The sequence below is a fragment of the Camelus dromedarius genome, chromosome 21 (assembly GCF_036321535.1).
Source record: "Camelus dromedarius isolate mCamDro1 chromosome 21, mCamDro1.pat, whole genome shotgun sequence".
Lineage (NCBI taxonomy): Eukaryota > Metazoa > Chordata > Mammalia > Artiodactyla > Camelidae > Camelus > Camelus dromedarius.
Window position 1 is genome coordinate 22,992,813 of NC_087456.1, and position 16,286 is coordinate 23,009,098.

The following is a 16,286-nucleotide window of genomic DNA, read 5'->3' on the forward strand; positions in this document are numbered from 1 at the left end:
TCACCAAAACGGATTTCCCCTTTGCCTTGCAGTCTCCTTGTATTTTTGACAGCCTTATAGATGTGCACAGAGGTCTTTATTTTGTGATGTTTAAATGTCAGGTCAGTGAAAGGGACAGCAGTGCTAAGCAACTACAGAGCTGCGGCCAGTGGTTTGAGCCACTAGCTTGTGCCAAGAGGGTGACTTCATTACGCTCAGAAAATAGATGGCCGGTACGAATGGGGAAATCTTGGTGTTTGTCCTTAAACTCTAGAATATCTTCTCCATCCCTGCTCCAGGAAGGATTTATTTCCTTCTCTCATCTCTGGAAAGGAAGATGACTTGTATTTCACGGTGATAAAACCTCTTGCAATCAGGTACGACACAGAAGGTGATAAATCCCTTCAGTCACTCCATGGCTTTGGCAGGCCGGGAGTCGCCAGGAAGCATTCAGCAGGGTGGTTTGTGGTCATTTCTCCCCAGATCCCACCCCCAGCCCCACTTTTCTTCACAAACTATTGCCAGAATTCCTTTTGTTTTTCCCAGAGTGATTAGACATTCAGGGTGATAAGCAGGTACAATATTCATTTTCCATGTCCCTCTTGGTGACTTGTGTCATTCTCTTTTCATAGAACTTGTAACATAGTACCTGTGTTCACAATCATGTTTTCCTTCTGTACAGGACATTTTATACAGGAGGGTTTTTTTTTGTTGTTTTGGGTTTTGTTTTTGCAAAAAGATGGTACCTGAATCTAAATTGTGCCCAGATTTCTCTAAAATTAAAGTGTTGAGCAGAGATGACCCTTCATCTGGTCATTCCTCTTCCTACTAGTACCTGGGGCTCCTGCAGAAAAGTCTAGGGCTTTGCTCACCTTCTGGCCAGTTTGTTCTTCAGTGGATGAGAACATAATGCACTTTCTAACAACATCTCTTCCACTCATGGGAAGGGATGAAATAGGTCCAGGCATTGAGGAGATGGAAACAGCTAGAAATTTTTTTAAATGGAGCTAATTATATTGGAATTCAGATTTTAAAGCTAGTCCTTAGCTCAAGAGATCACAAGTGAACAACTGTGCCAACATCAATCTGTATTTTTATACCATAAGTATCTGATTCCAAGGCAAATTCTTTTGAATTGGGAAGAAAAGGGAATTTATAGAAAGTTGGGAAGTCAAGAAGTCTATAGATAACCCTGGCTAAAATAGCACGTAAGAGGAACCTTGCTCTCCCACACTGCTTGACGTTTTCAAAGATGCTGTGGCCCTGTGAGTTAACTGTGAGTGACACTACTGTCCTCAAAGCGTTAAGTCTCCCCAGCCTGGTTTCCACCAGCACGACCCAAAGAGAAGAGCGACTGGTATCCTCCAAGGAGCTCTTTAGGTCCCAGACCTGGGATTCAGTCTTCCTGCATCGCTTTTATTCCACCCCACCCACTGAAGTGTGTCCCATGAAATAACCACTTTCACGTGGTTTCTTTTTTTTTTTTTTAACTTAGAGGAAATCTTGATGTCTGTTTATTTCAGTGGGACATCCTGACATCAGGAAACCCTGCTGTTCCAGCTGGTTGCTTCTCTGTGGACCTGGCCCAAGGGCTTGTGTCTCCCCGGCCAAGGATAGACTCATGCTCCACAGGTGTCCCAGGGCTGCTGTAATGAAGTACCACAAGATAGTGACTTAGAAGGACAGAAATGTCTTCTCTCACAGTTCTGGAGGCAAGAAGTCCAAAATCAAAGTGTTGACAGGGCCATGTTCTTGGGTTATCACTCCACCTTTCCAGTCTCTGCCTCTGTCATCGTGGGGCCTTCTCCCTATGAGTCTATGTCTTCACATGGCTTTCTTCCTTCTGTGTGTCTCTTCTCCTGTTACAAGGACACCTGTTATGTTGGACTAAGGATCCTCCCTACTGTAATATGACCTAATTTTAACTTGATTACATCTGCAATATACCCAGTTTCCAAATGAAGTCATACTCACAGCTACCTAGGGTTAGAACTTGTACAAAACTTTTGGGGGGACACGATTCAACCTACACTGCATGCTCTCCTTGCCTTGGCTTGAAAAGAAGAAGGTGCCCCTTCTGTGTTCCTTCTGCCTCTTGCGTCAGGTCAAAGCTCCCAAAACCCCAGTGGGCCAGCATCCTTGGACTCTGCCCACAGCCCTGTCCTGAGCTAACCTCTCCTCTGGCTCTGTCCATGGCATCTTGCTGCTGCCCACAAGTGAAACAGGAGTATTCTGTGTCCATCAGGGTTCCCCATCTCACCTTTCTTCTATCTCTAGAAGCTCCAGGGCTTTTCCAGACTCTGACCCCACCGTGCAAAACACACATCCTAGCAGGTCAAGAAACCATTGCTCTCTCGGGAATGGAATCTGGTGCAGCCACTATGGAAAACAGTGTGGAGATTCCTTAAATAACTAAAAATAGAGTTACTGTGTGATCTAGCAACCCAACTCCTGGGCATACATCTGGAGAAAACCCTAATTTGAAAAGATACATGCACCCCAATGTTCATAGCAGCACTATTTACAATAGCCAAGACATGGAAGCAACCTAAATGTCCATCAACTGATGGATGGATAAAGAAGTTGTGAGATACATACATATATATATAGGAATACTACTCAGCCATTACAAAGAATGTGTTGCCATTTGTAGCAACACAGATAGACCAAGAGATTATTGTACTAAGTGAACTAAGTTAGTGAAAGACAAATATAATATGATATCACTTATATGTGGAATCTAAAAAAATGATACAAATGAACTTATTTACAAAACAGAAAGAGACTCACAGACATAGAAAACAAATTTATGTTTATGAAAGGGGAAAGAGAAGGGGAGGGATAAATTAGGAGTTTGGGATTAGCAGATACAAACTATTGTATATAAAGTAGGTAAACAACAAAGTTCTACTGTATAGCTCAAGGCATTATATTCAATATCTTGTAATAGCCTATAATGAAAAAGACTATGAAAAAGAATATATGTATATACATATGTATATATATATATATATGTATAACTGAATCACTATTCTGTCAGAAACTAACAACATTGTAAATCAACTGTTCTACAATTTTTTAAAAAAGAGAAACCCTTGCTCTCACACCTGGGCCTTGGGCAGCCTACACTTCCTTGCCCCTATACACACATAGAACCCCAGGCAAGACTCAGCACAGCTTCGGAGTAAGCCTCATTTGAGGTCAAACCCCAGCTCTTCTGTTTATTTGTTGGTGACCCTGGACAAGTCACTTCACTTTCTTGAGCTTCGATTATGCTATCTATATAAATGAGACAGTAACACCTGCTCTGCAGAGTTGTTGCTGGGGTTAAGGGGAACAAGTGCATGGATGCTGCCCCCGCAGGCGGAACTTGCTGTCATTTCTGCTTGCTCTTCCATCTCGCTGACAGGCACTATAGCCGCTATGCATACGTAACATAGTTACTAACAGTAGTAACTGTGTATCGGGCGTCTCCTGTTGTGCCAGGCGCTGTGCTTGCTGATTTACAGCTACTATGTCTAATTTTTATGAAAGCTCGGCAGTGTAGGTATTACTATCCTGTTTTACAGGTGATGAAACTAAAATTAGCCCAGAAAGAGGTTAAATAGAATGCCCAAGGTCACATAGCTCCTAAGCGTTTGAACCAGCGTTCGAACCCAAGAAAATGTGCTTTGCACTATGTAGAGTTGCCTGTAGGGTCTCCCAATAATGCACTGAGCTGTTACGTCTTCCTGGTCCCTCACGTTCTCATCTCACACTCTCTCCTTCTCTGTTCTTCTTGCTGACTTTTCCCTTTATTCCTGCTTCCACTGTTCATGACTTCTAAATCAGTAGTTTTCAAATATGTTCAGATGTTGAAAAGCATAGTACTTCTCACAGAATAGCATTTTTTTTCAGAACACTAAGAAATACTGTGTAAACCTTAGAAGCACTTTTGCTAGCAGGAAGCAGCTATTTATTTTCTAGGTAGAACATAGGACCAAGCACACACACGTACATACACGCAGTGAGGAACAAAGCATAACCAATTGCTTCCCATTGTAATGAACTTAGAGTCAATTCTTCATTCCTTCATCTGCTGGGATCTTCTAACAGACAAGAACGAGGAGACATGAGAAAATTTAAGAAAAAATTTATGGGAGAAAAATTTGAAGTTCAGAAAATCAATACATCCATTTATCAATGTAGTGCCTTCGTCCAGTTGATGGAGAAAGAACTTAAAAATTGCCAGGATACCCTGGAAACAATTAGTTTCAGCATGATCTCTAATGGTGGAAGGGTTTGCTGATTGCAGGGAGAGGTGAAGAAACCTGCTCTAAATGCTCCCTTACCTGTGCGCTTTCTGTGTTACCTTGTGGGACACACTCCTTTATAATCTTGGGCCCCTGATTTCTGTCCCTTGCAAAAAGTTAAGATGCCCCGATTACCGCCCGGCATTCTAACTGTAGGAGTCCTACTGAGGAAGAGGGTCACAGACATCTGAACCCTTTGACACTACAGCTGTGATTTATTTTCACCTTGTAGTGAGTTAGGCTGTACTCGATGTAGCCCCTGACGCTCCAGTCACTGCAAAGAGGGAAGAACACCTCATCAGGACCCAGAAACACGTGTCCGCTTTGGACTCCAGCACCAGCGTTCCTTGGCCGCAGAAAGCTGTCAGAGTAAATCACGATTTTACACCTGCTCCCTCACCTGAGTGCTCCTCTGTGGCTTCATTCTGTCTCCAAAACCAGGCACACTTCGGATTTCTTATGCAAAGCCATATATATATATATATATTTTTTGCACTGAAGTTTCACAGTCATCATCAGATGCATTGTGTATTTCTTTAGGGACCCCCCCCCCAATGTGGTGACTCTGAGTTGGAAAGTGGATCTGAGTCCTTCCCTCCAGGATACTGGGTAATACTGATTTTAAATTTGATCTGTCAGCACACCTCTGAGCAAGTAAGCACCATGCGCCATCTGCCTGGACACAAGCAAAGCCCCAGCCTCGTCATCATTTGCTTCCTTGGGTGGACACATTTATTGGCCTTCCGTGTTGTTACAGCAAAACAAAAGTGGAAAATGTTACGTGCTGCATAATGTTTATTGATTTTCCCTGGGCTGAAAGCAAGGTTTTGGACATCACCTTGGAAACAGCTATGATTTTGGCATGGAGAGTAGGTACCATGCAGCTTCCTGGAATCATTACTCAAACTTAACTTGGCCTGGGGACAGCCAGGGCAGTAGTGGTTTTGATTATTAACAGCCAGCAGAACTCTTAAGGCAAAGGTGTGGGTGGTCGTGTCCGTGTGGAGAGCAGTTCTGTGCTCTTGTTTCCTGGAGCTGCTGGGACAACGTGCTGCTTTCTTGAGATGATGCTTTTGCACTCGAGCTAGTCACTGGCTTTCCCACCACGTCTCCGTACTCTTCCAGGCCAGCTGAGGGCCAGGCTCTGCCATTAAGAGCGAGTTTTCTCTCCTCATCACCACTGAGCTCAGCTTCAGTTTCCTTGGGGTCTGGGGGAGCACTTCTCAAAGTGGACCGTGCATATGAATCACCCGGGACTCTTGCTAAAATGAAATCTCTGATCCGGCAGGTCTGGGGTGTGGCTCAGGACTCTGCCTTTCCCACAAGCTCCCAGCTGATCCCAAAGCCGATGGTCTATGGACTGCAGTTGGAAAGCCAGGGCCTAGTGGAAGGTGAAGACCCTGACCAGAGACCATGGCACCTTACCTCTCACACTGGCTCCTTGAATGTTGTCAACCATCCGTCCCAGCAGGTGGAGAAGGAGGGAGATTCATCTCCCCGGCTGTCTATTCGATGGCTGAGGCAGGGCTTTCTACTCTGACCGGTCAGTACGATCACCTGTGGAGCTTCCACAACCTGGCCGCGCCCAGGACCCACCCCAGGCCAGTTAGGCAAAGCTTCACAGGGGAAGCCGGTGTGCAGGGTTGATGGACCACTGACATGAGTCCTTAGACGCTCTTCAGATGCAGCGTTAACATGGCGGGGAGGGTGGGTGCCGATCACTGTAGCAGCGAACAGCAGGAGAGCGAGTGCTTTGCTCTTGCACACTGTTTACGGTAGACCCACTCTTGGGAGAAGGGTCCCAAAACCGTATAGTGGCTCAAACGAAATAGAAGTTTGTTTTCCTGCAGTGGAATTAGTGAGCATGAATCAGCCTCTTCTCCACCCCATTCAGGGGCCAATGGTGGCTCTGCTGTTTTCAGGGTACACCCCTTGGCGAGGGGGTGGGGGTCATCTCATTCTAGAGTCAGAAGCTTGGAAGAGTTCCGTGGATCAGGCCTGGTAGTAGCATTTATCACTTTTGCTCACATTCCAGTGACTAGAACTTAGAGGAACAAGGGACACTGGGCAGTGCAGTCATCTCTGTGCCCAGGAACAAAAGGGGACCAGGACTGTGGGAGCAGCCAGCAGCCTCCAGCCACACGTTGCCCTGGCTACCTCTCCCCCTCCTGTGTGCAGCCCTCTCCCCTCTTTTGTCACATGCAGCCACCATCCCCTACTCTCTTCATGTCTCCAGCCAGCCCCTGCACGTCACCCCCTCTGCCCAGGATGTTCTTCCCAGCACTTCCCTTGGCCGCCTTTCCTGGACCAGGACCTTTACCTGGCCTGCTCTGGTGTCCCTGGATCCCTCGGTTTCTCCACTGGGGGGTGCACACGGCAGCTGTCCTCTGGCCTGTCTCCATCTCAGGGGAAGCTCAATGGCCTGGCCTTGCCTTTTAAAGATTTTACGCCCCTAGTTATTGAGTCCCCTGCCAGGACCAGCTTATATTTGGGATCCTCTTGTGTGTAAAAGAACATCTGGCTCCTTCTGGTCCCAGGTGCCTTCCAGGCCCCTCGGGAGGTGGGTGTAGGTCGCCCATGCCGCCTCCTGTGTGTGTGAGAGTGAGTGTGGTGTGATGTTTTATGCAGCAGAGAGAGAAGCCTTATCCAGCCAATCAATATTCATATGTTTACTTATTTATCACCTAGTTTTAGTAAGTCCCAGGAGGATGAGATCAATGTATTATCTAGTTTCGATGGTTGTCCAAAACATGTGTGTTAAATAAATGAATTAAGAAGGGAGTGAAAGGGTATAATCAGTATACTTGGACAGGAAGGCAAGGAGGCTCTTCGTTCAGAAGGTCTGAAATGCAGCCTGTCCAGGTAACATGGGTTCCCGTGTCTATGTGGTGCTCTAGTGCTGTTTATACCAAACAGGAAGAGATGGTTTCTGCTTAGAAATGCATCAGGCTTTCTCTCCAGCTTCGTTTCACTTCAGGCAATGGATTTGTTGACCTTCTGTGAGCTCAGACAGTGGGGGGGTGGGTGTGGGAGCCTGGGTGTATGGAAGGACCACAGGGAAGCCCTTTGAGGTTTATTTGCCTGAAAGCAAATGAAAATGCTCCAACTGCATTCTGGGGGTGGGCACAGCGTGGGTCCCCCAAGCACAAGGCGGCCTTTGCTGACTGACCCTGGGGCCCTCGAGCCCTCCACCCCCATGTGATGAACAGCACTCACCATCAGAGGCCGGGAGTCACCTGTGGGAACCCTCAGGGCTGAAGAGATGGGAGCGGTGACTTGGGTGGGAGAAGGCGGCTCTGTGTCCCTCCCTCCCTGCCCGGGCATCCTGTCAGTGGGGTGGGAGGGGCTGGTTCTGGGGCCAGAGCTGAAGGTGAGAGGCAGGGGGAGATTCCAAGGGTGATTCTAGGGCATTGGAGATGTAGGAGGGTTTGGGGTTGTCCCAGGGACAGGGAGGTGCTGCTGGCATTTCCCGGGCAGCTGGAGAGTTAAACCCCTGCAGTGCACTGGCCTGTCCTGCAAGGAAGCACTCCCCAAAATGTCACTGCACCCCCGAGGAGAGGCTTTGTGGGCTCTGCCTTTTGCTGGGTTCACTGAGGTGCTGCGTAATATTAAGAAAAGAGTCTTGTCTTCCCTGAGGAAAACAAGAACGGGTTTCCAGGGCAGCAGTCCCTCCAAATCTGGGTTGTGTGAGCAGTGGTCCAGCACCGGACAGCCGGGCCAGCCCCGGCGCACTGAGGCTGGTCCTGGGGGACCGCTGCCTTTGCCTGAAAACTGGGCCCTGTCCGTAAAACTTCAGTAGCTCTGCGAAAAGCTGTTAGGGGTTTTTCCAGCGAGAAGAATAGAATCTTCGTATGTTTTATTTTTACACTTGTTTCAGGAGGAAGCCCTGAGCATCTTTCCCCCGTGCATTGTTTTCCACACCACAGATTGGCAGCAGCTGAGGTTTATTTTTACAGTGGGTTTAATCCTCACCCCAACCCCACGCTTACCTTTCCTCAACAAGCATCACCCAGCTCTGTTCTAAATATTGTCCACATGGCAATAAAGGATGTGCGAATTAAACACTGCATTTTATCAGATACTCCATTGCAGGATCTGCATGCTTGTTAGGTGCATCATGGGAGGAAGCAAACAGCATTGTTTTGAGCATGTTAGGAACCTTGACCTCTCTATTTCAGTGTATTTCTTAGAGGGGAGACCAACAAAGCGCTGTCGCCTTTCACGAAGACCTTCATAAGTACACATGAATCTTTGTGTTGTGTGCTTGTGGTGAAGCTTTGATTAAGCTATTATCACATCTCAACTTTTTTTTCTTTCCCAGTGAAAATGGTACCAGAAACAGCAGGAAAATTGCAGCTGTTTGCCCGTGGGAGGGTAATGGGGAGGAGAGGGCCTCTGGCTTATCGTGAAGACTTTAAAGTTTTCATTCACTGGAATAGCAAATGTTTATCAAAAATAGTGCTGGGTGCTGTAGGAGTGACAGCAATTTAAAAGACAAAGCCCCGGCTCTCAGAAAGTTACGGATTTGTGCAAACACAAGGAATGGGAAATGTTCACAGTGCCCAGGAATTCCGAGATCACGCCGGGTCATGGAGAGGGCTGGGTGAAAAAGCAGGTGTTTGTCCTGCAATTAAATGTAAATAGGTGGAAACAGCCAGAAGTGGGTGAGGAAGGGTGCTCAGTTGGAAGGAGGCAGGGGAGTTCTTGGGGAGAGGAGAAGGCTGGATGGAAGGGAGGGCCTATTTGGGGAAATCACAGGGATAAGCAGCCTGTGCCTGGCATCTCCAGCCCCAACTCAGGTCAGCCCAGGCAGACGGGGGCTCCCTGGGCTCTGCACCCCATCTCTGCCCCCCAGTCTAGCCCACAGGAGACTAAATATGGTGAAAGCTGTACTTTGCGGCCATTTGGGTAGGTGGGACTTGTCCTGCCAATCAGGAAGGAGCCATCACCCTCGTGATAAAGCCAGGAGCAGAGTAATATGATGGTTTCTGGCCGAGTCTCAGCAAATTCACCTGCGCTCTGCCTGAAACCCCTCAAGGTCCAGACTCCAAGCCTCACAAGACCTACAACTGTTGCTAATAATTTCTAAAGTTGTGGGAAACATTTAGGAAAAAAAGAGAGTTGCAGAAGAATTTTTGTTCACACCACCCACGGATTTTCAAGGGTGTTATTTTGCTTAGAACCAGCAGCTGCTGGGGTCTGAGCTGTCGGCTGAGCCTAAGGGGCCCTAAGGAAGTCAAGTGCCCTTTGACCAACCAGAAGCTCTAGGAAACCCTAGGTGGTTTTGCTGTCCGCCTCTCAGGGAAGGTAGGAGAGGAGAGAGGTAGCAGAACTCACTTTGATCCCATGGTGAGAGGCTGTGATGGGAGGAGGAATCCCTGAGTCTCAGATTACCCTATACTGTTATTTTTAAATAAGCTCCCCAAATTTATCATTAACACCTTGGTTGTCTGTTCCTTCCAAGTTCAAAGAACACACCCCACCCTCTGCCCCTACTAGGATGCGTGGAGGCTTCCCTGGCAGCAAAACTAACGGCGGCCAGGCTGCAATCACTAGAAACCCTGCAAAGTGTGAAGATAAATGTTTCCATTTAGGGGGCAAATGCATCTCCGTTAGCAGCCGACTAGATGATGACAGTCTGGGAATCAAAGCCTCTTGCATGGGTGGTTTGGATCTGGCCTCTGAGGAAACCTGCCGGTGAGGTGCTTCCAGGTTCCCCCAGGAGTGCCTGGGGCCGGACTGGTGCAATCCAGGTGTCCTGATCGTACAGGAGGGCGGCACCAAACTCAGCAAGTTCAGGCACCAGTGATGCCTGATTTAGTAAGTGCCTGCTGTGTTCCGATGTTTGTGTTACGTACATTCCATACACTTTCTAATCCTCACAACAACCCTAGGAAGTAACAGACAGGGAAGTTAACTCCCTCGAGAAGTTGAACAAGCTACCTGATCCCCCCAGCTCATCAGTGTAGAGCCAGGATTTGAACCTAAATTTGGGAACCTCCAAGCCCGAGCCCCTGTGCAGACGCTGTGCACCCTCCCTCCCTTGTTTGATGAAGGATCTGGTCAGCCCATCCTTCCTTAGCGCATCATGGACCACCTGCCTCCCGGTTAAGGCCGTGACTTGAACAGCCCTTTACCCTCAGGCCAAGTGAGGAAATATGCTGCTGAAAACTGTTGACTGAAGGGGGAAAAAAAGCACAACAAGAGAGTTGTGAGTTAAGCTCTATTTGGGCAAAATGAGGGCGAGAGACCAGGAGACAACCGCTCGGCTCCAAGGATATGCTCCGAAGAGACGGGACCGGAGGTCAGTATATATGTGATTTTGGTGAAGCGGGACACGTGCAGTCAAGCACACATTTTGGCTGAAGGTCCCTGCTAGTCACGAGGAGCAGAGGTCTCCGGTAATGGTGTTAGTGCTTTCCTAGATAGGAGAAGATGCAGGAAATTGGGCTGATAAAATCTTCTGAAAATATCTAACTATCTGAAGACCTTTCTGCCAGTTTTTCTCAGAGCACAGAGGGCCTCAAACTTGATTCTCAGCACTGAACTCCTTTCAGGGTGTGCTGAAGGTCAGTGACTGGAGTGGCTGGTGACTTCGTTCTTGTAGAACCAGATGGTGAGCGACAGGGTTTAGTCGGCATAACAAACCTGCATGTACCTACAGGGTCTCTTTAACCTCTCATGACATTTTCTGGGCCTTGAAAATGTTCCGGTAATGTTCTCATCTTATAGGGACCCTTGGGGATTTGTCTGGAGGCAGCTAGGAGGAGGCCCTGCTGCTCTGTACACCTTGGCAGTGGAAAGGGCCTCCCATGAGCCTCTGCGGCACTGGGGGAGCCCTCACAGGAGGGCGGGACTCCCAGCGGCCACGGGAGCCCTGGAGGCCGTCAGAGTGGCACACTTTGCTGTCAGGCTGGCCACACAGCAGACATCAAATCTCCCCTTCACTCTGGTCGGCAGGGCATGCTTCAGTCCAGGAAGGCGGCTCTGACAGCCCCGTGACCCCCCTCCCGGGTCGGGTGCCGGAGCATGCGACACTCTCCCTTCCATGTGCTCTCCCAAGACAAACGGCGCGGAGGGAGGGGCCTTAGGGGAAGAAGGGGCCCTTGCTGCGAGTCCCCGCTGGCATCGCAGGACCAGCTCGGCACTGCTGGTGCCTCTTCTCTCTCCCTCCTCCTCGCCAGCGTCTTCCCCTTCCCGTTCCTCTCCTGCTGCCCTGCTCCCCTCCCGGGGATACTCTCAGAACACCCTGGAGGTAGTGGATTTGACAGAAGCCCCAGTTTGTGGAACTAGAAATGCATTGGGTGATGGGACTCCACGGCCTGGGCAGCTTGGTGGAGGGTGTGCGACTGCCAGGACGGGAGATGCCCTGAGCCAGCAGAAAGCCAGAGCTCCAGCCCCGACTCTGCCAGGTCCACCAGTGGTACCCGGGCCGCAGTCACCTGCCAGCCACCATTCACGGAGCACACTCTGGGGCTGTGGGCCTTAGACCTGGTCCTGGACCTTCCCCTGCCCCGCCCCCTGCCGACCACGTTCCCCAGGCTCCCTGCTCAGCTGGCTCCCCACTGGCTTTGTCCAGAGGTGAAGAAGCAGGGGCATTAGCCCCTGACCCTCTCTGCCCTGGGGGCATCTCTGGCAGCGTCTGAACTTCTTTGGTTTCCAACTCCCACAAGACGCACCTTCATGGCTCCAACATCCATGGGGGCCTAGACCCTAGGACCTTTCATCCTGCCTGCCCAGGGCGGTAGAGGCTTCCTGCTGCTGCTAATCTCAGGGACCTCATTGCCCCCGTTGGCTTTTCCATCACCTGTGGAAACCGTTGTTCATTCCGGCCCCTCTCTGTAGATGCCTGGGTCCCGGGTGTCCTGACTTCCCCTGCATCATGTCAGCTCTGAACTGAGCCCTGGCCAGCCTTCCTCAGAATAACCCCCAGATGCTCCCATCTTACTGACAGGACACTGAAGCTCGGAGTTGATCAGCGACTTGTTCAGGGTCACTCGGCTGGTGAGGAGTTGAGCTGGAACGCAGCCTGATCCCTGTCTGGAGCAGGCCTGAGCTTTACTCCATCCTCCAGCTGCTTCTGAAGAACTTGACCTCTCTGAGTTTGTTTCCCCATCTCTGAAAAGAGCCAGCAAAGATCTGCATTGCGGTGTTGTTTGCAGGATGAGAGACAGTGTCTGTAAATAGCGTCTCGGCCACATGCCAGGGGACCTCTCCATCGGGTGGGCCCATCTTGCTGACCGGTCTTAGTGGGCCCAGGTTGCTGCTGGTGAGAACTCCCTTCCAGCGGCCTGTGTGGGTGGGCAGCTCCCTGCAGACGCGCCTGCGCTGGGGGAGCGGGGAGGCCTGCCTGTGGGCCTGTGCTGGCTGGGGCTTGGGCTAGAAGTTAACTCCTTTTTTTGGTCAAAGCTCATTGTGGTCTCGGGAGGCATGGGTTTAGAGCTGGCCTTCGTAGTCTGTGCTCTGATTGTTTCTTGAGGAGTGTTTAAGGGCAACAGCAGGAATGTTTGAGGACTTCCGAGCCCCTCATCCAGGTAAGAGAGCCCTCTGTGGGAAGAAATGAATGAGCACCAAACTCCATGAAAACATCCTTCTGGACCCAGAGACAGAACCGTTCTTACCTTGCAGCCCGGAGTGCAGGCTCAAGAGAGGCAACTGAAAGCAACTTTTCTTCCCCTAAAATCATAGAATATTAGGGTCAGAAAGACCATAAAATATTATCAAAGGTAGAAGAAGCTCCCATTTTACAGAGGAGAAGATCAAGGCTTAAACTGGTTACGTGACCTTTGTGATGTCACGGAGCATATTGGTGGCAGAACCAAGCCCAGGACCATCGGCTCCTCCGCACGGGTCAGCGGGCCGTGAGTGGGAGGCTGCGGCCTGGGCCTGCACACGGAGCCAGTGGACGAGCTCCGTGTATGTTATCTGTCACATCCCAGTAGGACATTTGGGGATAAGATTGGGGACACCGGGGATTTGGACAGTCCCAAATTCCTACCATAGCCACAGAAACAGGCTTGGTATAGCTGTTCCTTTCAGTGAAGATTTTGTCCATAAATATCTTAATTTTATTTACTAGGTTGTCTGGCACATAATAACATGCATTATTAACAGAGCAGCTTAATACTATCTGTTCAATAGACGTACCCTTTGCAATGTAAAACGAACCTCTCTTTCACGATGTGCTTTATAATGCCACGTGACAGCGGCACTGCTCAGGATGTCATAGCAGGTGTCACGTGAAAGCACAGGAGAAGGGACTGTCCTGGGGACAGCTCACTGGTCTGATGGTTCGTGTACAAGCGCATCTCTGAGCGATGTGTTCACCAAACTCGATCTCTGCATTGAGGGTTCAGAAAGGATAAGCTTGTGGTTCTGAAACTTTTATTCTCCCCCACTGCCCAAGTCTGCCCGCTACCTCCCATGGTGAGCCACGGTGATTTCGTCTGCCACCCGCGGCCTTGTGAGCGCTACAACCACGGGACCGTGGTGGAGTTTTACTGCGACCCCGGCTACAGCCTCACCAGTGATTACAAGTACATCACCTGCCAGTACGGGGAGTGGTTTCCCTCCTATCAAGTCTACTGCATCAAGTCGGGTGAGCACGTCCAGGGCGTCCCAGGACGGTCTGGGTTCAGACAACACACAGTGGCTGGTGGCTGTGTTCTGAGCCCCATCCCTCCTCCCCCACCCGCAGTGTTAGGAGCAGGATATAGAAACTCATCTTTGTGGACACGTGTGGCAGTGATTCCCAGGCTGATGATTCCAAGCCCTTTTCAGAGGGTCACCATGCCCAGGTGACAATACTGACCCTCTGAACAGGGTCCCTAGACCCCTAGCTCCCATGGGAAGACCCAGCCTCTGTGCTCTCTGTCTTCTCCCAGCTTTGTCCCCTCTCACGGACGAGGACACAGGCCCATGGGCATGACCCAAGCCATGCGTAGCTCCCCCTTACCCCTCCGCTCAAGGACGCATATCAGACCACAAACGGTATTATTAGGGGTAAGACCTGTTCTCAGGTCTAAAAACGTGAGCCATTTGCAAGCATCAGGCTTCATAGTAAATAGCAAATTACCAGTGAACCAGCATCCCCACCGGTCCCAGCGCACCAGGGTAGTGACCACACGATGGAGACCTGGACACCAGCGCTCACCCACCCACCGTCTCCCACCCGCCCCGGTCCTGCACGGGGCCCTGGCCGCCTGTCCCGAATGGGGGTGATGGCTGCAGACTTTTCCCCTGGGCGCAGCCTGTGGGAGAAGCATGTTAACCCGGCACATCTGGAGCCCACGAATGGTACCGGGAACCCATGGGGGAGGAGAGCAGGGGGGTGGAGAGGGCGGCTTCCAAGCCAGGTGAGGGAAGGGGAGGAGAAGGCGGCAGCAAGGGAGGCGAAGTGGAAGACACAGGGCAGCTTGTGCCCAGAGGGTGGGAATCTAGGCTGGAAGGGTCTGCTCCTGCTTTTTCTCACCTGGCAGATGTGTTGGTGGCCAGAGGTGATGGAGAATGAGGGCCCTGGAGCGGGCACATCCCTTTTTCCTCGGCCCTTTCTTCACTCCAAAGACAGTCTAGCCCAGAACACACAAAGGGCTTGAGCCCTGCTCCCTGCTCCCCCGCCCTCGGTCCATTAGAGAACTCGACTTCTCCAGGGGAGAGGGACCCCTCTGTTCTCTGCCTAAGAAGCAGGGACATAGCTTCACGCCAGGCCCTGCCCCGGTCTGGAACAGGAGCACGTGAGTGTGTCTTCAACCTGGCGGAGACCAGGCTGGAGACAGCGTTTCCTGATGTGACCTGTCACAGTCTGGGATCCTCACGTGCTGCTTTGTTCTCTCTCCCGACAGAGCAAACGTGGCCCGGCACCCACGAGACCCTCCTGACCACGTGGAAGATCGTGGCGTTCACGGCCACCAGCGTGCTGCTGGTGCTGCTGCTCGTCATCCTGGCCAGGATGTTCCAGACCAAGTTCAAGGCCCACTTTCCCCCCAGGTCAGTGCCATGGCCTGGGCTGCCGTCCTGGCCATCCTGGGTCAGGCTCAGTGCAGCCGCCTTGAGCAGCAGAGAAACAGGATGGTCGGCCTTGATGAGTGGAGTTGAGCTTCTAAGGGAGAAGAGGGGAGAAAGCAAAAACAGGGAGGTTTTGGGGTGTCTAGGGTCAGAAAACCAAGTTGAAGACAGATTCATTTCCCTCTTTCCTCCCTCCCTCCGTGAGCCCCTTCTCCCTCCTTCCCTGGATGGATATTTTTGAGGTGGCATCGTGGGGGGTGCAGAGAAGGGGAGGATAGTCAGGGCTGCACACCCCGCACCCCCTCTCCTGCCCAGGGGCACCGTCCCTTTGCCCACTACGTGCACGCAGCTCTGGAGTTACATATCTTGGAGCTTCTAGGCCACAGGGAGGATAAGAAATACACGGAACTAATTAGGAACAAGGTCCAAGGTGACTGACCCAATCAGAGGTGCAAAACCGGTGTGCAAACCCGTGGCAAGACTCAGGAAGGAGAAAAGGCTCTGGAACTGAGAGCCAGGACAGAGCTGGTGAGCTCCTGCCTTGAAGTAGGATCCGAACCTGCTGGGTGGGACCTGCAGAGGGCGGGTCTCCATCCTCCTCGGCTTCACATGTGAGCTTCGGTCAGTATCTTTTTTTGATTTCTGATGTTTTGATGAAAAAGGAGTGATTTTGCTACTGCAGCAGAAAACGAACCAGAAGTGTAAGAAGCATAGGGGCTGGCTGCAAGGGGTGCGTGGGTCCACGGTTCCCCAGACTTTTATGGTGCTATTCCGCTTCCAACAGCCTTCCTGAGGGACACCGCAGGGGAGCATGGAGGTGCTTGGCTGGAATGGGCCATATCATCCCTGTTCATGAATTTATGGCTGTAAGGCCAAGCCCAGAGGTTAAACGGGGGAAGAGAGAAGCATGGGGAGATAGTGGAGCCCAGAGGTGATAGGGAAGAACATGAGGGAGGCAGGAGGCTGGAGCCAGCGAGGACAAGAAAGCCCACCATCTGCTGGAGGAGACCG

General features: G+C 50.7%; 1 protein-coding gene across 4 annotated transcripts in view; it reads left to right on the forward strand.

The window, feature by feature from the left end:
- The window catches only part of SUSD4 (sushi domain containing 4), a 108,981-nt gene that overhangs the window by 90,232 nt on the left and 2,463 nt on the right, over nt 1–16,286 (forward strand). For all 4 annotated transcript variants that reach the window (XM_031438430.2, XM_031438432.2, XM_064477275.1 and 1 more), the window contains 2 exons: nt 13,678–13,869; nt 15,113–15,257. In XM_031438430.2, the coding sequence (XP_031294290.2) occupies nt 13,678–13,869; nt 15,113–15,257 (337 nt within the window). The remainder of the gene's footprint in view (nt 1–13,677; nt 13,870–15,112; nt 15,258–16,286) is intronic.